Source organism: Macrotis lagotis, chromosome X (genome assembly GCF_037893015.1).
Source record: "Macrotis lagotis isolate mMagLag1 chromosome X, bilby.v1.9.chrom.fasta, whole genome shotgun sequence".
NCBI classification, from domain to species: Eukaryota; Metazoa; Chordata; class Mammalia; order Peramelemorphia; family Peramelidae; genus Macrotis; species Macrotis lagotis.
Window position 1 is genome coordinate 559,490,115 of NC_133666.1, and position 27,669 is coordinate 559,517,783.

General features: G+C 37.7%; 1 protein-coding gene across 1 annotated transcript in view; it reads left to right on the forward strand.

Moving 5' to 3' along the window:
* Positions 1–359: 359 nt before the first annotated feature.
* The window catches only part of RIMS2 (regulating synaptic membrane exocytosis 2), a 790,122-nt gene continuing 762,812 nt past the window's right edge, over positions 360–27,669 (forward strand). The window contains exon 1 of the mRNA XM_074202114.1: positions 360–529. Within this exon, the coding sequence (XP_074058215.1) occupies positions 360–529 (170 nt within the window). The remainder of the gene's footprint in view (positions 530–27,669) is intronic.

The window sequence follows — 27,669 nt, forward strand, 5'->3', positions numbered from 1 at the left end:
CTCCCTCTCTCTCCCCTTCCGTCCCTATCTGTTCCCTCTCTCCACCCCTTCCCCTCGGAAAGAAGAAAAGAAACCCAAACTCCTTACACCACAACCCCTCCTTTCTCGGTCCTGTCCCCTCCCCCCAACTCTCGCCCTCCCCTCCCCTCCCCCAGCTATTTATTTATCGGGGGAGGGGGGTGTTGCCGTTGATTGAGAGGGTATTGATTTGTATGTATTTCTCCCAGCGCCGGTGGCCGCCGCCGCCCCTGCCACCGCCACTGCTGCTGCCGCCGCCGCTGCCACCGCCGATACCGCCGCCGCCGCCGCCGCTCCAGTTGCTACAGTATTTCCCCTAGTGTTGTTCAGCTCCACCAAACATGTCGGCTCCTGTCGGGCCCCGGGGCGGCCCTGCTCCTCCTCCTCCCCAGCCGCCTATGCAGCCGGAGATGCCCGACCTCAGCCACCTCACGGAGGAGGAAAGGAAAATTATTCTAGCAGTCATGGACAGGCAGAAGAAAGAAGAGGAAAAGGAGCAATCGGTGCTCAAGTAAGGACTTCGGCTCCATGTCCGGTTCTCTTTCTCCCCTCCCCCCGTGCCCTCCCTCCTTCCATCCCTCCATCTCCCCCCCTTCCCCTTTACCTCCCCCCCCCCACCCCGTGTCTAGACAGAACCCTGTTGTCTCTGGGTCATCCCCTTCCCTCGTTATTATTCCCTCCTAGTCGCGCTTCGGGTGCGTTTTGGAGGAGGGTTGTTGGGTGTTTTGTCGCCTCGGGTGCTTTCCGTGTGTCCGCGCGCTGCTGGTGGTGGTGGTAGTGTGTGGACGATGTTTAGAGGGGGACTGCGCTGATGTTAAGGGTGCTGCTGGCGGAGGAAAGGGGGGGGTGTTTAATTTGGGGCAGCTTTATTTTCCAAATGCCTTCCGGTTTTCCCTCGTATTAGGTTTGCTCTGGGGAAGGGGGTGGGGTGTGTTCCGGCGGTGCAGGTGCAGAATTGAGGCTCCTCTGCGTCCCTTCACCCTTTCCCCTCCACCCACCCCCCCTTGGAGGCAATGACTGGGGCAAGCAATCCAATATGGCCGTGCACAGGTGCTCTTCTCACTGGTGCTGGTGCAAAAGAGGGCTGAGCCGGTGGCTGAGATGTGACGGCTTAGAGGCCTCCGGTTCGGCTTTCTCCTTGGATGCGATTCTGTCCCTGAACGTATTTGGAGGAGCAGGACTGACTGGGACTTGTGAGGAAGTGAGCAAAAGGGCGGATACGTATTCCAGGGGCCTAGGCTCAGCCCTGGCTTTGGGTGGGTGTGCAACCGGCGCCATCTTCCAACCCCTCCCCCTCAGCGTATTTCAACACCCCTGCACTCATCTGCTCTTCCTGTTTGTAACTACTAAATCTGTTTAATCCAGAAGGACCGACAGTTCCCACCACTACTACACTTTTGGGTGCTTTTTGCCGTGTGAAGTTCTGCTATTTCTATGAATAATCTAGGGAACTGGGATTTCCTTAGACTGGAGGCAGCAGCAGACTGAGAGCCACATTTGAAAGGCGGTTTAGCGGTTCTGTAACTTCAGCACCAGGGAACTGTCCAGACTGGGCTGTGTTGTATCCATTGCTTTGAAACAGTTTCCACTGCCTGCCGGTGTGGCTCAGATTTGTTTGGTCAGGTTCCCTTTAAATCTTTTATAGCTATGTGATTCCTTAGAAGTGCGGTGTGACGGAGACTGTGAAGAAGACATGTCACCTTAAAACACACACACACAGAAAAACACACACACACATTTCTTTTTTGGACTGTTCCTTTTCCCCTGAAGAACATGGAGTATGATATTTACATACAAATTTAAGGCAGCTTTGAAGAGATAAATGCTTTTTTTTTGCAGTGATCTTAATACTTCTTACACACCACAGAAGCACTTAAACAAGAGTGTTTCAGTATGATGAAACTACCATAACTGACCTTTATTAACTTAAAGGATTAAGAAAGTCGCTGTGCTCAGTAGCCTTTCTTGTTTGCATACAAACCATTCGTTTTCTCTGTGCATACACAAACACACATTATATGCATTAGCTTTTATTATATTCTATATTTTGATGAAAAAATGTCAAGTGCACATTTTCATTAGAAACTCCTTATATTTCCAGAAAGGCATCTTTCCTCTAAAATACCAATTATCCATGATATCATGACCCTATACTTGTACTACTTAAAAATAATTGGTCTTGCATTGCTAATATCTGGATTTTAATGCTTGTTTGGCAATTTATTTGTTTCATTAGTAGACTGTGGTATGAAAAAATTAACTCATTTAAATAATTTATTTCATTTAATGGATTATAAGGTTTTGTTTTCCAAAAGCTTTTTAAATGATATCTCAAAATAAAGATTTTGCCAAATTCTTGAAAATTTTTATCTGGAGAAAAATTGAAATATTTTCCTGTAATTGTTACTTACAGTAAATCAAATAATTAAAGTGGTACTTGAGAGTTGCTAAACTGCTACTTAGGTAATTGAGAGATTGTATTCCTGTAATTCACATATTTTATTATAGCTTGTACTTTTATTTCTATGAAACTTTGTTTATTATGTAATTACATATTTAATCTAAATGCAGTTCAGTGATAATATACCTACTTAAAATTCTTTAAAACCAGTTAAGAAATTTGAGAAAAATGTAATTTGTCACTTCCAATAGCATATTATGACATATTGACCAATATATCTACCTATATGATTATAAAGTTTTTAAGTAGTTGCCTATTATAGGAATATGGGAGTAATTTTTTAAAAAGAATATTGTAGTAGAGTGCTGTTCCTAATGCTTTAGGAATATTGGGATAAAATCAAGTTTGAAAATTGTTTCCTTTTTACTGTAATTATATAGACATTCAGCTAAACTTACAGCACTAGTTTATGACATTGCTCAAAATTTATTAGCAAAATGTACAGTTGTAGTAAGCCTTTTCCAGGTAGGTCTATGTGTATATAGTACATCTGTAGCTAAACTCATGCAGTAAGCAAACACATGCAATATTTGTTCAGTAAATATTAACATTATATTTGCATAGTTTCTGATAAAGACTAGCCTGGCTTATGCTAATGTATGTTCATAAGATTTATGAAAATATATTGATAAATGTCTTATTCAGTTTCTTAGAATATGTATATGTATGCACATATATGTATATATGTGTTCACATACTTATGTGTACACACATACATATATGTGTATATGTATTTGCTTTGTAATTTTGTAACTTGCACCTTCAAATTTATTGTAGGCTGAAAATTGACTATCCAGAATTTCAGCATTCATAAGTTCATAGATTTAGGTTCATAGGATCATAGAGTTTGAAGGGACCTCAAAGTTCATCTAGTCCAACCCCTTAATTTTGCAAATGAAGGCTCAGGGAGATTAAATGACTCATTTAAGGTCACATAGTAAGAGTCTGAAGTGGCATTATTATTATTATTATTGTTATAGAAATTTTGACACAAAGGCTTAATTATTTAAGGAACAAAATATTTGATTATTTCCAAGGCTTTAAAATCTCTTACTTTTTTAATTGTAGAAAAGGAAAAAGAAAGGAGAATATAAACATTACAAATAATACCTTTTATGTTAATAGGATAGTTTAAAAGCAAAGTTTATAAACTTAGTAGGAGTAGCATAGAGAGCCCTTGAAGTACTTGCCAGCATTTTAAGATGTTGGTATTTATGGACAAAGCTTTAGGTTTTTATGTGATAAGTATTAGTTATTCAGTTAAGACTTAATAGACACCTTGCTTCTCCTTTTTCTACTCTAGTTCTTTTATTTTTGGCATCTCTACCAAGTAGGGGAGAGGGCCAGAAAGAAGAAGTGAAATTCAGATAATCAGTTCTATCTTTTTTCCAATTTTAGTTTTTTTTAAGGTTTTTGCAAGGCAATAGGGTTAAGTGGCTTGCCCAAGGCCACACAGCTAGGTTAATTATCAAGTGTTTGAGGTTGGATTTGAACTCAGGTACTCCTGACTCCAGGGTCGGTGCTCTATCCACTGCCACCAAGCCGCCCCAGTTTTAGTTTTAAAAAATAATGTTCTAAGAAGTTGATTCCTGTGACTCAGAGGTTTTTGGATAATTTGTAGACTTCTCTATTGATCAGTTATACTTTCCCTCATTAGTTTGCATAATCAAGAATTGTATATTATACTTAACACTCCTCTCAGTGCCGAATTCAGGACCTACATTTTCCAGAAAACTTCCTGCTCTATAATAATGCCATTTGCCTAGGACTTTTATTTTTGTCAGATAATGTTCACATCTTTTTTTTTTATTTTCCTATTACGACTTTTCACTTCTTGGAATTTCTGTACTTGGCATACTATTGTGATTTTTTTTTTAAATGAATGGAATTATTCATTCTGTAAATGTCTATTTTCATGCTTACTTTAATAATCAGAGCTCATAGGTAATATAACAGGAAGGAAAATATACAGAAATTATTAGAAAGTGCATTAATTCCTTTAGCAAATATTAATTTACTAATTTTTGTATGTATGCCTAGATTTATGATTTTACTGATGTAAGGAATTAATTTGAGAGAAAACTATTTTTGCCAGTTAAGCTCACCAAGAGATTAAGTTACTTGCCCAGGATCACACAGAGACAATACATTTTAGGATCTGAACTTCAGGTTTTTTGGACTTTGGGGACAGTTCTCCTTTCACTGCATTATAAACCTACCACATAGGGTTTTTTAAAAAAATTGTTTAATATTCTGTTAAAATTGAGGGATTAGACTGATATTTCGATAAAGGAATTTAATAATCAATTAAGTAAAAATTATTATGACAATGTTGTGATAAAGCCATTCAATGTATAGATAAATGACTATAAGTCTTTTTTTTTAGGATTTTGCAAGGCAAATGGTGTTAAAGTGGCTTGCCCAAGGCCACACAGCTAGGTAATTTTTAAGTGTCTGAGGTCTGATTTGAACTCAGGTACTCCTGACTTCTAGGGCTGGTGCTCTATCCACTGCGACACCTAGCCACCCCAACTGTAAGTCTTTTAAAAGTTTAGTCTGACAGGAATTTTATGCTATTTAATCATTGCAGGCATATAATATAAAAAAGTAGTGGACTGACACAGAATTTGCTTGACTTTTTTTTTTAACTTTCCATCTCTAAACTAAAATAACATTGTTGTCTATTTTTTTTTAAATTTAAAATGCATCCCCTGAAATTATTTTGTTATCTTGTGAAGAACTCAATAAATAAATTCTGCACAATTTCTTTTCTTTAAGGCAAATAGGAGGACTAATAGTATGTCTTCAGAAACATAAGTGTATATTTTTGTAAAGGACAAGCCAATTTGGGGCAACCTGGAGAAACTTTTCACAAGGGTCTCATTTATTTTTTTCCTTTTTATTGAGGCAGTAGCTCTGGAGAAAATTTTAAACTATATTGTATAATTAATAAAACTTAAACTTAGCACAATGATCTCAGAAGAAGTAAAATTCTGAAAACTTCCCAGGACAATATAGTTCTTTGAGGTCAGGGACTATTTTAGTTTTGTTTTTGTGTTTCTGGCACCTATTTCAGTAACTTGCATATTATAGATGTTTAATACATATGTGTGGTATTATATCATCTTAGCAATAATAGCATTGGAGTCAGACATGAAGTAAAAAAGGACATGTATACCTGGAAAAGAAGAATATTATTATTGTTGAGTCATTTTTAGTCTTATCCAATTATTTGTGACTCTCCTTGAGTTTTCTTGGTAAAAAATGTTTTGCCATTTCCTTCCTCAGCTCATTTTATAGATGAGCAATCTGAGGCAAATGGGTTTAGTGACTTGTCTAGGGTCACATAGCTAGTAAGTGTCTGAGACCAGATTTTCACTCAGGAAGACAGGTCTTTCTTACTACAGGCCTCTATCCACTGTGCCAACTACTATCCCTTCTCCCCTCTCCAAAAGATAGGAAGATGGGATTATGAAGTGGAGAAAAGTTCAGTGGAGGGTTATCAGGTCAAGACATAGAGTTCATGGCATATGAGGAAATGAGGATGTTTATTTTGGAGAAGAAAAGAGTTTTGTGCATTTGTACAGATGAGATATGATAGCTCTATTTAAGTTTTTAAAGGATTGTCACAGTGAAAATTCTCCAGAGATCAGAAATGGGAGCAATGAATGGAGGTTTTCCAAAGACCAATTTGAGCTTGACATATAAGGACAGTTATGCTGTCCAGAAGAAAAATGCACTGCCTTGGGATGCAGTGAGTTCCCAATGACTTGAAATCTTCAAATGAAAGTTACATGATTACTTGTTCCACTTGTGGTTGTGTTTGAGAGGGATATCTTGTTCTTTTGTGGGTTAAACTGAATAACTTTTGAAGGAGCTTCCAAACCTGAGTTTCCGCAGTTAGCAAAGTAGCATCCCCTTTGGTGCTCTTTCTTCAATGTACATTTTCACTTGTGGGTTGGGGACCACCAGAGTGTGACTGTCTACTCTCATGATTCTGGAGGTAAAGATTTGGGCTTTACTTCTATCACTAAGTCCTGATACCCAACTGGTTTGCTATCAGACAGTAGATCCAGTTTTTTATCAAAGGCATTTCACTCAAATGACCCAGCAAGAACATTCATCTCTAAAACCTAGGGCTCACTCTCACACAAATACACACAGCATCAATAAGAAATGTAGACTCAGTCTTTATAATGGTAGTGAAGCATATGGGAGGGCAATACATATGACAAGGAGCTAACAACTGGTACTTTAGGGTTGGAAAGTCCTTTTTCTCTTCACAGGTGTATTGCAGTTCTTCTTGGAGAAAGTATTTTATACCATCCTCTCCACCATGAATCTCATGTTCCTGAAGCTACCTCCTTTCTTGGGTGACTGCCTTTCTTCATCTATCTGTCCTTGGTGTGTTTTTCTGCTCCTAAATATAGGCATATCTTCTGCCATAAGCCATTGCCACTCTGATGGATGGTGCGGCTGCCACCTTCCAGGCTTCCAAAGGGATTCAGACCTTTTGGAACTCACAAGGACATTGCCAGTCCTGGATATGTCCATTATGGCCTGCCTATCTGTTTGCCTAAGATTAGGAATGAATGGGTACAAAAGAGGTAGAGGCAGCCATGTGTTCCTAGCCACACCGAGGGTATGTGGGAGACAAGGCAGCTGCCCCCTCCCCACCAACTCACAGGTCCATTTCAAAATAGTTCCTACCTTTTGCAGTCAGAAAAGTAAGAAAGCCAGCAAAGGGAGAGAATATTTCTTTTGTAGTTCATTGACTGAGTCATCAGCTCTTCTGACTAGGTGGCCAATTAAAGAATTCTATGTCATCACAAAGATGACAAGCCCCTCAGTCACAGATAGCTTGAAGCAGGCTCTCAAATCTCTCACAGAGTCAATAGGAATCAGACAGAGAATATCAGGGCATACTTCAAGAAATAACTGGTTCATCACAACTTAAAACTTTGAATTATTTCATTCATCTTCCTTATTTCCTACCAGCAACCGAGGGTATGTGGGAGACAAGGCAGCTGCCCCCTCCCCACCAACTCACATGTCCATGTTCAAAATCAGTTCCTACCTTTTGCAGTCAGAAAAGTAAGAAAGCCAGCAAAGGGAGAGAATATTTCTTTTGTAGTTCATTGACTGAGTCATCAGCTCTTCTGACTAGGTGGCCAATTAAAGAATTCTATGTCATCACAAAGATGACAAGCCCCTCAGTCACAGATAGCTTGAAGCAGGCTCTCAAATCTCTCACAGAGTCAATAGGAATCAGACAGAGAATATCAGGGCATACTTCAAGAAATAACTGGTTCATCACAACTTAAAACTTTGAATTATTTCATTCATCTTCCTTATTTCCTACCAGCAACCTGTTCCTGAATCATGTTGTTGCAAGCTCCAAAGGGAGGAGGGTTGAATATTTAAAAGGAAGGAAGGAAGGAAGGAAGGAAGGAAGGAAGGAAGGAAGGAAGGATGTAAGAAAGGCAGGCAAGCATACAGGCAGACAGGAAGGAGTAAACAAACTGATGGAGTAATTAGCGGTATTCCATTTGTGAAAACCTAGAACTATTTCAATCTCATCTCCAGAACCAAAGTCTCTCTAGTTATGTTAGTTCCTAAAACATTTTTTCCCTTGCATGTAATTCAATTGTCAGTAGAGTAGTCATTAGACTTCCATCATTTTTGTTTTTGTTTATTTTGGTTTTTGCAAGGCAGTGGGGTTAAGTGACTTGACCAAGGTCACACAGGTAGGTAATTTTTAAAGTGTCTGAGGTCGAATTTGAACTCAAGTCCTCCTGACTTCAGGGCCTGAGCTCTATTCACTGCCTCACTTAGCTGCCCTGACTTCCATCATTTTTGAAAGCCATCTCTGTTTTGACCCAGACTCTTGGATTATTACATAGGCAGGTAACACCTCTGCACCATCTCTGATCAGCAGAAATCAAGTCTCCTCTTGGAGACCTTTTACAAGGTAGACCAATTGCCTTTCACCTTTGTGCAGTTCTGATTGTTAAGAATTTTTGCTTTATTTCAAATCTGATTCTCCCAGTTCCTCCCTCTAGGATCCAACTAGAGAAGAAATATATCTTATATGGAACAGAACTCCAAATACTTGAGGCTGTCATGTTCTCTATTTCCCCTTCTCTTCCATCCAGTCGTGTATTTCCCAGGCTAAATATTCCCAATTCCTTAATCTGATCAGCTTGGTCACCATCCTCTGATCAAATGTAAAGAAAAATTTTCTATAAATTACAACTATCCTCAGGATAGTTGCCTCGGGATGTAGTTGATTTGGCCCCTTGGGGTCTTATCAGAGAAGATGGATGAACGATTGTCAGAGATATTGTAGAGAGAATTGTTGTCCTTGTAAAGGTTGGAGATTTGGCCTTATGAGTTCCCTTCCAGATTCTGTGTTTTGTGACCCTTTCTCATATTATTAATGTCCATTCTAGGAAGATAATACAGCTCAGTGATTCCCAAAGACAGGAGTGTTGCAGTTACATCCACACTGCTACAGTTCTAAACAGACTATATAATATGTATGTGTGTGTATATATATTTTCAAAACAAAAAACATGGGAATCAAGAAAGCTTGGTAATAAAGCATACATTTAATACATGAAAAGATTTGAAAGAATGTATGCTGCTTTAGAAGACCATATATTTTTCCTCACTAGAAATCTTCAAATGATGGATAAGACTAAATGACTGTTTGTTGGGATGTTATAGACTTGATTCCTATTTATAAAGGGAGCCTATGAGCTCCCTTTCAACTCTGAAGTCAGAGGACTGAGGAAATTCTTACATGTGTGACCTTGTCAAGTTACCTAGGCCATTTAATTTACAGTTTTCATTCAATAAAATGAGGGACTTGGATTCTAAGGTCTCTAAGATCCTTTATAACCCTAAATTCTATAAACCAGTTCCTTTTCTCTGGAGTTCTTGATGCAGATGAACAATTTCCAGGGATTTGTTCCTGTTATAGGGAAATTCTTGTCCAGGCAGAGTTTGGACTAATGGACTCTTGAGTTCTCTTCAAGCTCTGAGTGTCTGTGCTCTATGACACACTTCAGTGTTTCAATTCTCTTTACAAAGGCCTTGAAGTTTGACTTCACAACTAAGCTAAACTTGTCAGATTTTTCTTATGTCATCAGTTTTTACTCCTTCCCTGTCTTCTTTGATCCTATGTTGCATGACTTGTCATTGATCAACAATGGCAAAAATGAAAAGGGCAGAAGGTCAGCCCTCCTTGACCAAATGCATTTATATGCCACCTCTATGACTGTCTACTCTTTCTCCTTAGAAGGCAGGATTGCTTGTTTTACTTCCATGTATGCTCTCTGTCTCTCTCTTCATTAAAAAATATGTAAGTCACTTTCTTGTATGTTACTCTGTATTCTTTTTTTTTTTAGTTTTTTTTTGTTTTTGTTTTTGTTTGTTTGTTTTTTGCAAGGCAATGGGGTTAAGTGGCAGCTAGGGTAATTATTAAGTGTCTGAGGCCAGATTTGAAATCAGATATTCCTGACTCCAGGGTCAGTGCTCTATCCACTGTGCCACCTAGCCAGCCCATACTCTGTATTCTTGACATGAAGCAGCTCAATGATAGAACTCCAGGCCACCAGGAGTTTATCTAATGCAACTTGATAGAGAGACCATAATAGAACAGAGAATGGCTAAGGAAAAAAATCATAAAGGGCAATAAAATACTTTTCCTTAAAACCTGTCTCTGCAGATAATGTTTAAACCCACCCTACCCCCCCCAAAAAAAAACTTTCTTCAATAAGGCAGAAGACCATACCATGGAAATTTCAGAGACTCTGGATTACTTCAGTATCATTTGACTGAGATGCCAGATATATTCAAATAACCACATGCATATTTAATGAGCATCAATTCTGTAATCCATTGTGATTTTGTTAATTTGGTTAATGATAGAGTCATAAAATGAAAATTGACCTTATACATCATTTTCTAGATTAAAAAATTCACTTGTCAGATGTGGATCATAGAAGTGATTCATGCAAAACTATGCAGCTAGTTGGAGGCAAAATTAATTGGAACTTGAACACAGACCTTCTGACTCCTAGCTTTGTACTCTTTCTACTATGACAAGCTGCCTCTCATTGAAAATATGATTCATTCATTCATCTGAAACCGTGTTCCACACAGGCAATGACAGCTGCATTATACATTACCCAATTTAATAGAAAAATAACATTTTTAGTCATGTTATGAAACTTAGGAAATTGCATATTTCTCTTGGTAAGGAGTAGATTATTTACCTGAGTATTGGATAGAATTAATAACATATCCTTTTGGAAGAGGGACTAATTAGATTACTGTAATTCTGAAACATATCTACTAAGAGTTTAAATTATTTCAGTGAAATTTTTATACTCCTCCCACCCTCAGGAATGAGGTTTTGGGATTCACTTTAGGATTTTTAAGGAGTTAATTAAAAATACAAAGTAACATATCAAGAATTATTGTGTAATAATAGAGCTTATTTACAGAGCATTTGTTCATGTAACATTTTGAATCATTAACACATAATATTCCATTACTCAAAAATAGCTAAATTATTTCATAGGAGTTTTTTTTTTTAGATTTTTTTTTCCAAGGCAATGGGGTTAAGCGGCTTGCCCAAGGCCACACAGCTAGGTAATTATCAAGTGTCTGAGGTCAGATTTGAACTCAGGTACTCCTGACTCCAAGGCCCGTGCTCTATCCATTGCGACACCTAGCCACCCCTGTTTCACAGGAGTTTTAAAGAAAATCTGGGTTAACACACCTAGCTTATATGTCGCAGATGACTACCATTCAATTATTGGTAACTCCCCCCCCCCCCCATAATAGGAAGCAAAGTTTTTCTCTTTACAGTTTGGAACTAGAAATATAATTGCATTCATTTCATGGCTAGCCAAGTATTTGAAGGACTGGGAGAGCATGCTTCTTCTGCATATCTTCAGAGGGTAGAACTAGAAACAGTGGGTGGAAATTGGCAAACAGATTATTTTAGTCTTGAGTAGGGAGAGACTTTGAGATAGAGAGCATTCCAATGTAGGTATGAATGATGTGACCTTGATGAATTTTGAGGTTCCTTCCGACTCTGGTGTCCATGATTGTCAGTGACAGAAGGATTTCCTAATTTATTACATCTCAAATGATATACTTGCCCAATGGTAGATTGAGTGGTAATAAAAGAGGACTATTTATGGTGAAAATAGTATAGGGGAGGAAAAAAGCATTTATTAAGTGCTTACTGCTTGCCAGGAACTGTGCCAAAATCTCTTACCAATATTTTCTTCATTTGATTCTCAAAACAACCCTGGGAGGGAGGGACTATTTTAAATCCCTATTTTATTTTATTTTTAAAATTTTTTTATTTATTTATGGCAGTGGGGTTAAGTGACTTGTCCAAGGTCACACAGCTGGGCAATTATTAAGTGTCTGAGGTTACATTTGAACTCAGGTCTTCCTAACTCCAGGGTCAATGCTCTATTCACTGCACCACCTAGATGCCCCTAATACCTATTTTATAGATGAGGAAATAGTAGCAGACAAAAGTTAAGTGACTTCCCAAGATCACATAGTAAAATGTGATGTTTAAAATTTGAGAGATATAATTTCTGTGTAATTAATCATTTATTAATAATAATCACATTTAGGTCTGTAGTACTCTCTAATGCCAAAGACCCCTCATATTGGTGGACTTACAGTTCATGTGCTCTTTGAAGAATGGCTGTTCCTAAGCCAGGTAATCAACTCTGATTGGTTAGCAATTAATGAGAAGAATAAATATTACAATGAAAGATGGAACCATTCTAATGTAGGGTGTGGGGTGGGGATAGGGTAATCTTCTAAATTGCCCAGCTTTAGGCAACCCAATCAAGGAATTTACTCCTTACCCAAACTATGGGTAGAAAACCACGGGCAGCTTCCCCATCCAAGTGGAATCTGAACAATAATTGTTAAGAAAGTTAATCCAATATCATTATTAGCAGTGTCCTCCAGAGATTGAATAATTTACAAGGGAGAAATAATCATTTCTCTCATGTCTGAGGTTGAATTTGTATTCATGTTTTTCAAACTCCCAACTGTGCCACTTAACTGCCTGGTGGATAAGGGCAGGACTGAGCTTAATTTTCCTTCTTTGACACTTACTGGCTGTGTGTTAAGGCATTTAGTATCTCAAAATCTCAGTCTTTTCATCTAGAAAATAGGGATAATGATGTCTTCATTGTTTATCTCACAGGATTGCTGTGAATAAAACACTTTGCAAATTGTAAACTATCTAAATGTGAATTATTTAATGTGTTCCTTATTGTTCTTTGATTTAAAAATTCTGTCATGTAAATTACTGTTTGAATTAAAATTTCAAAAAGGTTACAAACCATTGATAGAGTAGCCTTTTATGTTATTTATCAATTTATATATTCTATCAATTATCTGTAGTTATAGGGAACTATGCAATTAACAGTTTTTTGATACAATTTTTGGAATTTGGGGATATTTAACACTCTTTTTTTTTTTTTTTGCAAGGCAATGGGTTAAGTCACTTTTCCAATGTCACACAGCCAGGCAATTATTAAGTGTCTGAGGCCCGATTTGAACTCAGGTACTCCTGACTCCAGGGCTGGTGCTGTATTTGCTGCACCACCTAGCCACCCCGATTTAACACTCTTTAAGACTTTAATTATATCTCAACTGATTATTTATCTTTCCAGTTTGTATAATCAACCTATTGGAAAAAATCTTGGGGGGAAAAAAGCAAGCTATCTCCAAAACAAAGTAGAATATATATATTTTGAGAGGATTAAAAAAGGAATCCAGCACAAACCAGCAATAATGGCAATAAAATGCAGGATTTTCTAGAAGTTTGAGAACATCATGCCCTATTTATAAGAATCAGTAAGCATACTTTCAAATCTCACATCACACTTACTGTTTGTGTGACCCTGGGCAAATTATTCAGCATTTCTGGACTTTGATATCCTTCCCTGAATATAAGAGATTATAATATATATATATATAATATTATATCATATTTAATATATAATACTATAATCTAATTAAGCAGTAAGTCAACAAATATTTATTAAGCCCATGAGGGGAGCTAGATGGTGCAGTGGGTAGTGTGCCAGCCCTCAAGTCAGGAGGACCTGAGTTCAAATGTGATCTTGGTTCATGGGAGCTGAGTTTAGTTTCTGTTTGTTCGATTATTTAAGTAAAAATTGTCCATTGAAAGTTATTTCCTTAGATCCAAATCATTACAAGTAAGGATTAATACTTAAAAGATAATGATTTTCCATGTGAACTTTGGATGATAATTATAAGCATTATAACTATAGTTAAAATAATAATGAAGTAGATACTATTTACACAGTATTTTCAAAGTGCTTTACAAATTTCATCTCATTTTGATCTTCACTACAGCTCTGGGAGGTGGGTGCTATCAGTTCTCCCATTTTACAGAAGATGAAACTGAAGTAGACAGATTAAATGATTTGCTCAGGGTTATAAATTTATTAAAAATTTGAGGCTGGATTTGAACTCAACCTATCCACCATGCCACTATGGATGCGAACCTTAATAATAATTCTAAGAGTTGGTTTGTTGTTTGATTCAATGAAGACCAACATCACTAGGGTGATTTCTTTTGACTCATGCATAAATTGGATTTAAGTGAGGTAGAGTTGTACAAAGTTGTTTGCCTCATTCTCTCTTCCAGACCCAATGGAATCCAGAGGTAAGACAAGGAGAAGCTAGGGGATGCAGTCAATGATCCTGGCATCTTTGATGTCTAAGTTCTATGTACCCTAGAGCACCCACTTAACTGCCTTCATGGCCACTGGAACAAATTGCTCTCGGCCGCCCATTTTTTCCAGGGAAATCTTCACATGCTTGGGGTAGACTCCCTTCTAACTCACTGATGGGTTTGTGAGTCCTAGGTTACTCTCAACTTGGTTTAACCCTTCTGCTAAGAAGATTTCCCAGGGTGTGGCTGCTGTGCATGCTACAGCTTCTTGGAGCCCCTGGTGAGAGTTGGGTGAATCAGGTGGTCAATAAAGGTATAAACAGCCTTGAAAAAGGGCTAGGCAAGCCCCACACCAGAGGTGCTGGTCTTTTCTGAACACTCCACATACCTCAGTACTGTCCATACAACTACCATATATGTAAAAATGGTCTGTAAGTATTATTTATCTGCTTTTTACTGATAAGGAAAGCTTGAGGCAAAGTTTCCTGACTTGTCCGTAGTTAACTAGTTAGTAAATGTCAGAGAAAGGGCTTGAATTCAGTTTTTCTGATTTCAAGGTTTCTTACCCCAACTCTTTCTTCTTATGCCAAACTTCCTATAATGTAGAATTGCATTATCTTTTGCATATAAAGTATTTTTTGTAATCTTGCTCTTCTGACATGAAATTAATATGGGTAGCAGAGAAGCTGGACTTGAAGTCAGGAAAAACTTGTATTTGAATCTTAAGTTTATCCTGTCTTATTAACAGTTTCTCCATTATTTTCTCAAGTACAATCAACAAAACAATAAATCAAGTCCCAATTTGGAGCATTTGCCAGTTTCCAAGGTGTAAATGCACACATTGAAAATTTAACCATCAGTAGCTTATTGGATCTGCTTCCAGCAAACCTCTGGCCTCCTCTATAATATGAAAATAATAATAATAATAATAATATCTTTTTCACAGGATTGTATGTAGCTAAAATGAGATAATGTTTGGAAATCATGTTGCAAGAATCATATTATTATGAGCCATATTTGATAAATGTTAATATATAGTAGTTCTCAATATATTAGTTCCCAAGTCATTCTTCTTTTCTTCTCTTTCCTTACATTTCTATGGTTCATTTCTGTAGACTGGTGTTTCTCAGACTACATTCTGAAGGCCCCTGCAGGTACATCAAGTAGTCCAAGAGGTTCTTCGGGTACAGGTGAAATAAATCACAGTGGTGTTTCACCACATTCTATAGAGTCTTTGTTGGGCTGTGCCAACATTTTAATGCTACTGCAGCTTAAGGTGGAGAAGTAACTGGAGGTGCCTGGAGTCTTTCACTTAGGAATTTCAATTTATGCCTTATTCAAGACTGCTTTTGGGTGAAAAGGGCTACAGAAGAAATAGAACTCAGTTCAACTCAGCATCTAATATGTGTAAGGCAATAAAAGGGTGTGTATGAAGGGTGATGCAGACATTGCTCTCAATATGTTTACATTCTGTTGACTCAGGACTTGAGCCACCAGGATCTGGCTGAGTGAGGTCTTCTAGAATTGCAGTGCTCCAGGCCCCTAATATTTGGTTAGCACATCCCTCCCCTTTTTTTAGGTTTATGCAAGGCAATGGGGTTAAGTAACTTGCCCAAGGTCACATACCTAGGTAATTATTAAGTGTCTGAGGGTGGATTTGAACTCAGGTTCTCCTGACTCCAGGACTGGTGCTCTATTCACTGCACCACATAGCTGCCCTGCATCCCTTGGTTTTATTTTTGCTTTGGGGTTGTTCTTTTTAGGTTTTTGCAAGTGGCTTGCCCAAGGCCATACAGCTAGGCAATTATTAAGTGTCTGAGACCTGATTTGAATTCAGGTCCTCCTGACTCCAGGGCCGGTGCTCTATCCACTGCACCACCTAGGCACCCCCATCCCTTGGTTTTAATATAAAAACAAACAATCCTGCCCCCCCCCATCTACTATGGTTCCTTCTCCTGGGTCCTTACACTTTGGGGACCAAAGGTGGAAACAATCCATGACTTTGAGACATTTTTTCCCTGAGTTTTATATTTCCTTCTTTCTTTTGCTTCCTCTCTCATCTCTGTGCTTTGAGGCTCCTTCCATATTTCTGTTGCCTTAAGAGGGTTCCTGCTATTACCTTTTCCCTTGATTTCCTAAAGTTCTCCTTCCCTTCTGTTACCTCTAATTTCCCCACTTTTTTTCTCAGATGTTTACTCTTCTTCACTATATTCTTTCCTTATTCATTCTTCTTATATACTCTTTTTTCATTGGGTGGGTATGGGGACCATGTTACTCAGATTTTCTGGGACAATCCCAAATTTCAATAGCTGGTAACACCCACAAATCAGAAAAAAATTCTTTGCCATATCATGTCTTAATTTGGGTTTTTATACTATACTCATTGTATCTGTGGTTCCCCAAAAACAACTGGGGAGGGAGTCTGGAAGAAAAGAAATTACTCTTAAATTCACATTTTTTTTTGTTATTTTCCACCTCTATCAAACTCCTATAGTGGACTCCAGAGGAAATAGGATTGATCTTTTTTCCTTTTCCATTACATTCTGCCCAAGGCCGAACTGCCACATCTATTGATGCATCTCCATTCTTTTCGTGGAGAAATCTGGGTGAGGAGGAAAACAATGCGGATTCTCAGAGAGCCCTCTTTGTGTTTCTTTTAATAAGTTTGAGATGAATAACCTGGGTTTGAGGAAAAATGAAAATGGTTCACTCACTTGGTGCTTATTTTTTATTAATTTTTGTAAATCAGTAGGGAAACTAATAATTTAGTAAGGATGTTTCTCTCTCTGTCTCTCTATGTGTGTGTTTTAAATCATCTTTTAAAAATTGTGTGCCATGAAAAAAATTTGCTGCCATTAAAGAAAGCTGACATTTATGGAGCATGTGAAACATTGTAAGGCACTTTACATGAATTATCTCATTTGGTCTTCCCAACAATATGATGAAGAAAGAAACAAAGGTGTTACTCCCATTTTTCAGATGAGAGGAGTCTGAGACTTGGAGAGGTTAAGTGACTTTTTTGGGCCACACACCTAGTACATATCTAAGGAGTGTTTCAAAAATAGTCTTTCCTGATTCTTGGCCTAGGATTCTTTCCACAGAGCCACATTCCTACCCCAGGAGGCAGCAATTTAGTTTTGAAAATTATTTTAAAATTAATTATAACAATGGCTCTGTTGAAATTTCATATAAAATAAAATGTTTTAACCATGTAATTATAATGACTAAGATTGACTGTAGAGAACACTCCACTTTCAATCCCTTCTTTGCAGAGATATGGGCCTATTGCTGTTTAATATTATATATGTTAGATCTAGTTGATGTATTTAATGGTTCTTCTGAACTGCCTCCTCTACCCCACCTCTTTAAAAATTTTTTTTCTTTGGGGCAGTTAGGTGGAGCAGTGGATAGAGCACTGGTCCTGGAATCAGGAGGACCCGAGTTCAAATGTGATCTTAGACACTTAATAATTACCTAGCTGTGTGACCTTGGGCAAGCCACTTAACCCCATTTGCCTTGTAAAAACTAAAAAAAAAATTTTTTCTTTGTTATAAAGGATACGTCTCTGCATAGGAGGAAGAATATATTTGTAAATGAAGGTGATATAAAAGGCATCAATTAATTAAAAAAAATAAAGTGGGTTTCAATACTGCAAAAAAGTTTGAGAAGCACTGTGGTTTGTATTTTAGCCTTGAATAGCAGATATATATGCATATCTATAAGTACATTTATATATATCTATATCTCTATTTATATCTATAGTATTTCCTTTTGCTTATTCCTATCCAACTAGGTTTGTCTTTCATTGATATAGCTAGCAGATTTACTTATTTCAGGACTGAAATTAATCTTTGTCAATTTGTTTATCATTGGGATTCTTAACCACAGCTTTCTGTTCTGACTGATCTGTGGAGCCTTTCTGTTCTGACTGATCTGCAGAGCCTTAGTGAAAAGCAATATTATCCATTAGATTTCCTTGGAATGCTAAGGTCATGTCCTGCAATGGAAGAGAGATAATGTGAGAAAGAAGGATCCAAAGAATGGGAATAGTTACAGGAAGACCTTGGGAGAATAGGGGTGGGACAGGGTTTACACTTAGCCTAGCCATTGTATACTTGGCAATAAGTATTAAGTATTTTTATATACTTGGTAATAACATGCAGATGTGGAAGCATAATTTATGTGGCTCCAAGAGCTGTAGCCTAAAACTCCTGCCCCCCCCATCTCATCCCCCACATACTTTGAAGCTTCAGTTTACTAGAGTTCCTTTGCCATTGCTTGACTTAAATAGGCAACCAAGTCTATCCCTTGTGACTTGGGGGTGAGAGAACTTTTTCATGGTTAAGAGTCAGAACTTTAATTTGTTTATATCTCTTAAATCGAGGTAGATGTAGACCTTGGTAGTGGATACAGGGATACAGCTTGCCATTAGTTTAAAATTTTTCTTTCTGTGCAATTCCTTAATGAGTTTCTTTATAATATTAACTTTGTTAAATATATTATCACATCATCTTCAAAATTATAAGTAATAATAACTAATGCTTATATAGAGTGCTTTAAGGATTGCAAAGCTTTATATATATTTTGTTTTACAACAACTCTAGGTACTACTAAAATAATAGGTACTATTATTTTATAGATGAGGAAACTGAGGCAGATAGAGGCTTAAGTGACTTTCCCAGAGTCAAATAGTTTTTTTGGGCAAGGCAATGGGGTTAAGTGACTTGCCCAAGGCCACACAGCTAGGTAATTATTAAGTGTCTGAAGCCGGATTTGAATTCAGGTCCTCCTGACTTCATTGGTGCTCTATCCGCTATGTCACCTAGCTGCTGCTCAGAGTCATATAGTTATTAAAATGTTAAACAAGATAAAAAAGTCATGTCTTTAAGACTCCTAAGTCCAGCACTTGATCTATTATGCTGTCTATCTTAGTATATGTCTGGGTGAGAGATTAATATATTATACATAGAGAGAGATTGAGTCAGAGAAGTTTATATACATATATGTGTATATATGTACTTTATGTATGTGTATGTGTATAGATTTTATATATGTGTATATGATATAACTATATATATGTGTGTATATATATGTATATCAAGAGAGAGAGAATGATAAAAGATAAGCAGACTTATTCTTTCCAAAAATTTTGTATTTCTAAAATTTTGTGTATTTCTTCCATTAATGAAGATTTTTAACTTTTTTCATGTCTTAGAAGACTTGACATATTCATAATTGATCATCTGGTCACCAACTCTGGTGATAAGCCTTTCTGAGTGGATGATCATTGCACCAGGCTGCGGTAATTTTTGTGGAGGACTCTTTGTAAAATTGGGGATTTGAAGTCAGAAGTAAGAAGACCTGGGTTTAAGGGCCATCTCAGTCACATGTGACTTAAATAAGTCACTTAGCTCCTGTCTGTTATATGAGGAAGTTAGTTAGATGCTCTCTGAGGTCCATTTAGCTTTAAATTATTATAAATTATATGAGTAGCTAGGTGGCACAGTGGATAGAGACACTGGCTTTGGATTCAGGTGGATGGGAGTTCAAATCCTCAGACACTTGCTCCTTACCAGCTGTGTGACTTTGGAAAAGTCACTTAACCTTGATTGCCTGGCATCCAGGATTATCTCCAGTCATAATAATTCATATCTGGCTACTAGACCCAGATGACTCTAGAGGAGAAAGTGAGGCTGGTGACTTAGCCCAGCAACCCATCCCTTAAATCCAATTCACATGCTTGTCATGGCATCACCTCCCTAATGTCTTGGGTCTTCTTTGAAAATGATTCCACATGTATTCTCTAACTGAATGTAATGCTAATTTGCATTAGTATTTTACAGATTGGATGTTATAGTCACTCAAAAGGGATCTGAGTATGTTTCAGGTATGTGTTGCTCACTCTTTGTAGTTGCTCATTCTTTGTAGTTGACTCTTCACCAAGTAAATGTCTGAGGCCAGATGTGAACTCAGGGAGATGGGTCTTCCTGATTAAGCCCAGAGTTCTATCTACTACAGCTGCCTAGCTGCTCATGTCTTCTAAAAACAGTAACCTTTTAGAATGATTATTCTCTAATTGATTCTTTCCATTTTTTGTCCTGTGATGGGATGACCAACTCATTCATCTTCTGGGTGGAGGCAGCTTTGCATAGTAGAGTGCTGTTCTTAGACTCCCAATGCCATTCAAATCTCATTTCTGACATGAATTAATTGTGTAGTCAAGGACAAATTACTCAACTTCTGTAAACTTAGATTCTGTAAAATGGAACTATGATGCCTGTAGGATTTACCTCACAGATTTGGTTGTAAGGTATTAATAAGGCAATGAATGCAAAACAGTTTGTAAGCTATAAAGGGCTATTTAAATGTCTGCTGTGATGATGACAATGATGATGATGAGGGGTAATTAGGTATTCAGGGTGTAAGTATGATATGAGACAGGCCTGAGAAAAGAACTGTCTGATGACAACTATATTGTTCATAGAACTTCCCTTTACTCCTACCTGAGTTATATATATATATAACAAAGGAAAAAAAAACATTTTCTCCAGGATACAGTTACATAGTTCATATAGTAGGGAGACAATCTCAAAGATGATCACTAGTTTCATTGAAACTATCAAAATAGACTTCACACAATGTCTGGCACACTAGTAGTGACTTCATTGCTAAGATCTTCCACATGAGGAAACTCCCTCTACCAGTAAAGGTCTACATCTTCTCTGTAGCTGTAGTCTAGAGGACTGGTTCTCACATCATGTGGTCTCAGGACTCCTTTTATACCCCCCAAAATTACTGAGGAGACTCCCATTAAGCTTTCTTCATATAGGTTTTAGAATCTTGGTATTATTATGAAAATAGTTTGGACCTTATAGACTTGCTGAAAAGGGCCCCAGGAGCCCCAAAGGAGAACACACTTTGGGAAATATTGATCTTGAAAACTGCCAGGGACCTTAGAGGTTACTGAGTACAGCTCTTTAATTTTACAAATGAGAAAGCAGAGGTCCAGAGAGATTGAGTGAATTTGCCTAAAGCCATGAAGCTAGTAAATGTCTGGTACAGAACTTGATGCAGCTCTTCCAGACCCCAAGGCTCATGCTTAGTTAGTTCTCCATTAGTATTTCTCGATTAGCTTTTCCCCTGCTTTGCTTCTGTTGGATTGCTCTTTGGTTTCTTAGAAATAAAGTGCAATTCTTTTCCAGGCCCAGGCAATTCATCTCTGAGAACCTTTAGTTTACCCTCTTGATTTAAGTAGCTCTCCACTTGGCCCTTATTCCCAGTTGCAGTCTAGTGACAGCTTGCAGCATTACACAATTTGAAATGTAGGTTAGCCCACTGGATGTTAGAAGTACTTACCCAGAAAGGCAGGCTTCCAGAAAATCCAAGAGATATTTTAGAGGGAAGATGTGATTCCAGAGGATATTTTGTTAATCTAGAGCTTGTAGTAGAAAATCAGGGAACTTTTTCTTGTAGTTTTCCAAAAACTATTCTGAAACCAAAGCAAAGAAACCCATTATAGATTCCATTTATATAGTTCCATGCCATAAACTTATGTGTAAAACAAGGTCATAATACTTGTTAATAAGGTTTTTATGTTAATTTTTTTGATGGCCAAAGGAGGTGGCTTGGGAAAGTTACAAATTGGTCCATAGGTGGATCCTAATTACATAGCTTTAAAGCTTTTGGGGTGAATATTCTTCTTGAATAGTCTTGAAAATCTTGAAATTTGGGAGGGACATTTTATTGTGAAGGAGCACAGATTCAGTAAACCCTTCAATACATACTACCTCATATTTTCCAACTTTCTGTGGTTACTGATGAGAGTTATAACCTAGCTGCTAGAAGACTCTATTGTATATAGAAAGAGAGCCCAGAAAAGTAAACAGTTCAATGCTAAGGAATCTTAGGTCAAATTCTTTTGGTAGACAGATACCCCCAAACATTAGTAAACTCAAAATAGAATGTAGACTCCTTGAGGGCAAAGACGTTTTATTCTGTTTTTATATCTTTACCTTTTAGGACAGTTTCTTGTACATAGTAGAGGACATATTTAGTAAATGATTGTTGGATTGAATTGGTGATTTTACTAGCATAAGGGAGTCCTTTTTTGATTCTTTCCCAAAAGAACATTAAAAAGTCATCTATTTTATTCATTTTCTTAAACTTCAACAGGAAATTTCAAGGAATTGTCTTGGAACACATGTTTCCAATCTGGCCACCAGATTTTGCGGCAGGAAATATTATCTGCAGCTTCCCAGGGAATTCACGCATCGTGCCACGGCTCAAACTGTCTCCCAACTTACAATATGTTTTCCTATCTTGAGTATATTGTCAAACACTCCGCCTCTGTCCCCTTGTTTCCAAGGACAGATTTCCTAGTGCAATCTTTTGCCTTACTCTAGGCTTCCCTCTCCTTCCTTGATTTAGGTCCTATTGCTGCCCCTCCTCTCTCAAGCTTAATCCCATCCCTTTCTCTTCTCCAAGCCCTCCCCAACTGGAGTCCTCCTTCATCCGTGGCTCAGATCCTGAGACTCCTGGCTCAGGCTGTGCCCTTCATTTCAGATCACATTCTTAGGTCTTGGCGGTGCATGGCTTTCACCTCTGATTGAAATTGTATCAGAGCCAACAGCAGTGTGGCTTCAAGTCAGACAAGCTTCTCCTATTACAGTGTTATCTTTTGCTCATCACCTGTATTCCTCCACATTCCAGTCTTTCCTCATCCAGGCAGTAGCAAGGAAATGCTCCATGTTTTATGTCCAATCAATGACCAGGGTAGCCTTATTACAGTTCTATGTTTGACTTAAATGCCTGAAAACTTTTTCTCTTTATTTTCCATTCTTTGTTCTTTTTAGTTTTCTTTTTTCCCCCCCCTTCCCTGAATTTGCCTATGCAATTACCAGGATATCTGTTCTGATTTGAAACTGGACTAAGTTGAACTGAGAGTCACTTGTTATGGGAAGTCGGTATCTTATTTGAGAAAATAAATACAGAAGCAGGATTAGTGACAACCATGATCAACACAGGAAAGTTATTTCTTAGTGTCCTGAAGACTTTTTTGGAACTAACAATCTGGCACTTTATTCGTTGGGGATACCCATTGACCATATTCCAACTTTCCTACTGTCCTTAAGATGTCTTATCATCAGAGTAATGTCTTTCCAAACTTCAGAAACTCAAGGGATCTCCATTGCCAGATACAAATGGTAAATTAGTGTGGTTGGGGGTAAGGGGGAGGATCATAAACAAACAAGAAACCTGTTGGTCCTTGCTCTCTCTGACTTACAAATTATAAGTTGGAGAGCTGAAGGTCTTCTACATTCAGATCTGTATGTATTTCATCTTCCTTAATGTAGAGGTAGACAAAGGGAGACTGCTAAGATGATTCTGATTAATTAGGAGGTTGGAATAAGGATGATAGGAACATTGAGAGACAGTGACCATGTCATCTTAGAGTTTGTGATTAATAAGTAGAGAACTCCTAGGAGGCATTAATAGAGTATATTCCAAGTTCAGAGACAGGAAATATCCCATTAACTGAGACTTTAAAATTAAAGCCAACACAGGAGAAATGGAAAACTCTCAAAAAGGAAATTGATGGCTACAATTGATACTAAAGTAGAGGCAAAATGGGAGGTGGCTAAAGAGTATGATGTGGATAAACAGAGAATTTACTTAACATTTTATATTTAAAAAGGGCTTGTATAAGAGAGAGAGCAGAAGGCATGTAACTGAGGACAGACACCAAAATTTAGCCAGGTCCTTTATTAATAGACTCAGGAAGATTAAAGCACAATGACATTGTGATGAATACTTAAAAACAAAAAAAAACAAGTCCAGTGATTTTTCTCAGTGAAGGGAGTTTTTGTTAAGGAATTCTACAAATTCAGATTGTCAAATGTTCTGCCGTTCTTAGTCTTAGAGAGTTGACTGTAGACCCCAATCATTTAAGCATTCTGTACATTATAGATGTTAGGGGAAGAATAGATTTTTTTGACTCTGTGCCTGGTTCTCTATCCATTATAGTAGGATGCCTCTCATGAGAGGCAGTATGCCATAATAATGATCATAAAAGACCTTATGATCTTAAAAGAATTATATTGGACGCAAAAAGGAAGTTCAACGAAACCTACTCACTCTTGTTCACACATGATACCCCATTTCTCTCTTTCATTCATGCCTGGAATATTCACTCTTTGCCTTCGTTTTTTAGTTTTAATGGATTCCTTTAAGACAAAGTCTACTTTTCTTCTTTTTTTTTAGGTTTTTGTAAGGCAATGCAGTTAAATGACTTGCTCAAGGTCGCACAGCTAGGTAATTAGTAAGTGTCTGAAGTCACATTTGAACTCAGCTCCTCCTGACTCCAGGGCCAGTGCTCTATTCACTCCAAAGGCTACTTTCTTTCTTTCTTTTTTTAAAAGATTTTTATTTATTTTGAGTTTTACAATTTTTCCCCTAATCTTCCCCCCCCCCCCCAGAATGCAGTCTCTTAGTCCTTACATTGTTTCCATGGTATACATTGCTCTAAGTTGAATGTAATGAAGGAGAAATCATATCCTTAAGGAAGAGAAATAAAGTATAAGAGACAGCAGGATTATATATAATATGATAACGGTGCTATTTCCCCTAAATTAAAGGTAATAGTCTTTGGTTTTTGTTCAAACTTCACAATTCTTTCTCTGGATACAGATGGCATTCTCCATCACAGATACCTCAAAATTGTCTCTGATTGTTGCACTGATGGAATAAGCAAATCCATCAAGGTTGGTCATCACCCTCAAAAGCTACTTTCTTTAAGAAAGTCTTTCTTTGTCTACTCAACTGCCAAGACTTTACTGCTTTGTATACATCTTCTACGAATTTTTTTTTGGTAGGCAATTGAGGTTAAGTGACATACCCAGGGTCACATAGCTGGTAAATGTCTTTGGTCAAATTTGAACTCAAGTCCTTCTGACTCCAGGACTGCTACTCTATCTCCTGGGACTTTGAATATATATCTATTCTTTACATTTTTTTTAGGTTTTTGCAAGGCAAATAGGGTTAAGTGGCTTGCCCAAGGCCACACAGGTACTCCTGACTCCAGGGCTGGTGCTTTATCCACTGCACTACCTCGCTGCCCCTGAATATATATCTATTATTTACATCATATCCCCTCCCCCCATTAGAACTTTGAGGGCAGGGTCTATTTTTGCATTTCTTTGTATCTCCAATACTTAACACAGTGACCTGGCATAGGAATCATGTAATAAATTCTTATCAACTGACTGACTGGATATGTCCCATATGTGATATAGAAAGGAAGATGATATTGGATGATAGAAAAGATAGAACTATTATTATTTTTTGTATTTAAAGATTTTATTTATTTTTAGTCTTATAATTTTTCCCCTAATCTTACTTCCCTCCCCCCACCCCCACAGAAGGCAATTTGCCAGTCTTTACATGGTTTCCATGGTATACATTGATCCAAATTGAGTGTGATAAGAGAGAAATCATATCCTTAAAGAAGAAACATAAAGTATAAGAGATAAGATCAGACAATAAGATATAAAAAATTTTTTTTTTTAGGCTTTTTTTACAAGGCAAATGGGTTTAAGTGGCTTGCCCAAGGCCACACAGGTACTCCTGACTCCAGGGCTTGGTGCTCTATCCACTGGGCCACCTAGCCACCCCCTCAGTTTTTTTCTTAAATTAAAGTTAATAGTCCTTGGTCTTAAAGATAGAATTATTTTGCTTCTGTTTTTTTTCCCTACCAAGGACAATGGCCTTCATGTGGAGAATGATTTTAAAAAATTGCTAATAGGGTATTGAAATCATTAGTAACTAAGGAGAAAATAAGAGAGAATCTAACTGCCCACACTTATTTCAAGTCACCTCACTTGGATGAACTATGTATCAGGGTTCTGAAAGATATGATTGAGAAATCATTTACTCTTTTGGGGAAGCAGGGACTTTATTCTTAGAATAGTTAGTGGGAATGTCCTCAAAATAACCCAAGGGAAGGGAATGCTTTTGGTACCCACGCACATCCAATGACTGTTGATTAAAGGATCGATGTCAAGAAGAATGTCTCTACTGCACTGTTGTGATAGTTGTGTACTTAGCCTAGTGAGGCTGCTCAGATTAGTGAATGGCATCAGTTTTCCAGGGAATACATCAGATCTGATATAAACCTAATTAGGAAAGGAAAACAAAATAGCTCTGGAGTCAGAGGATCTAGGTTCAAATTCAAGCTCTGATATTTATATGACTGAGCAAGTCACTTAATTTCCCTGTATTTCCTCAGTAGTAAAATGAGGGAGCTCAGACTAGAAGGCCTCAGATATTCTTAACAGCTCCTGATTTTTGATACTATGATTCTTTTTAAAATTTTTTTATTTATTTAAGGCAATGGGGTTAAATGACTTGTCCAAGTTCACACAGCTAGGCCATTATTAAATGTCTGAGGCTGGATTTGAATTTAGGTCCTCCTATTCCAGGGTTGGTGTTCTATCCACTGTGCCACCTAGTGGCCCCCCATACTATGATTCTTAAACATTTTTGTAGTAGAAAGGACACTGACTATAGAGTTAGGAAACATGGAATCTGGATTATAATTCTTGTTTTCCAATTTATTGCCTGAGGGACTTTAGACAAATCAATTCAGTTGAATTTCCACATTGAACAAATGAAGGAGTTGAACCATATCATCTCCAAATTCAGATTTTGCTACCATTGCATCCTTTTTTAGTTGTGTCCAATTATTTATGACCCCACTTGGAGTTTTCTCAGTAAAGACAGTGTAGTGCCCAGGGTTTGCCCAGGGTCACATATTTTACAGATGAGGAAACTGAGGCAAACAAAGTTGTGATTTGCCCAGGGTCACACACCCAGTAAGTGTCTGAGGCTGGATTTGAACTGAGATTGTCCTGACTCCAGGCCTGGCACTCTTTGCACTGTGCCACATAGCTGCTCAGATTATTACTAGTTTGAAATCTATGATCCTATGAACAGTAGGAACATGGAATTGAATGAAGATAAATATAAAGTCTTTCTTTCACCTTAAGTCAAAGTATTAAAGGGCACATATACTAAATGTGGACAGGTATTACTGGAAAGCAACTCTCATGAAAACAATTTTGAATTCTAATAGAGTCCCAGCTTTCAGAACTGTGGCAAGTCAGGCAAGAAAATACTACCCAAGAGCCCAGTGATAGAAATATAGAGGCAGGTGATAGTTCTACTGTGCACATCAAGGTGATGTCTGCATTTGAAAAAGGATATTATCTGGATGCATCCTACATGAATGTTCAGCTAATAAATGTTATTGGATTCAATGTGGGATTTATATTATCTATCTATCTATCTGTCTGTCTATCTATATTACACACACACACACACACACACACACACACACACATTGTGTGTGTTACAGTTATCTCCAGTGCCCATTCCA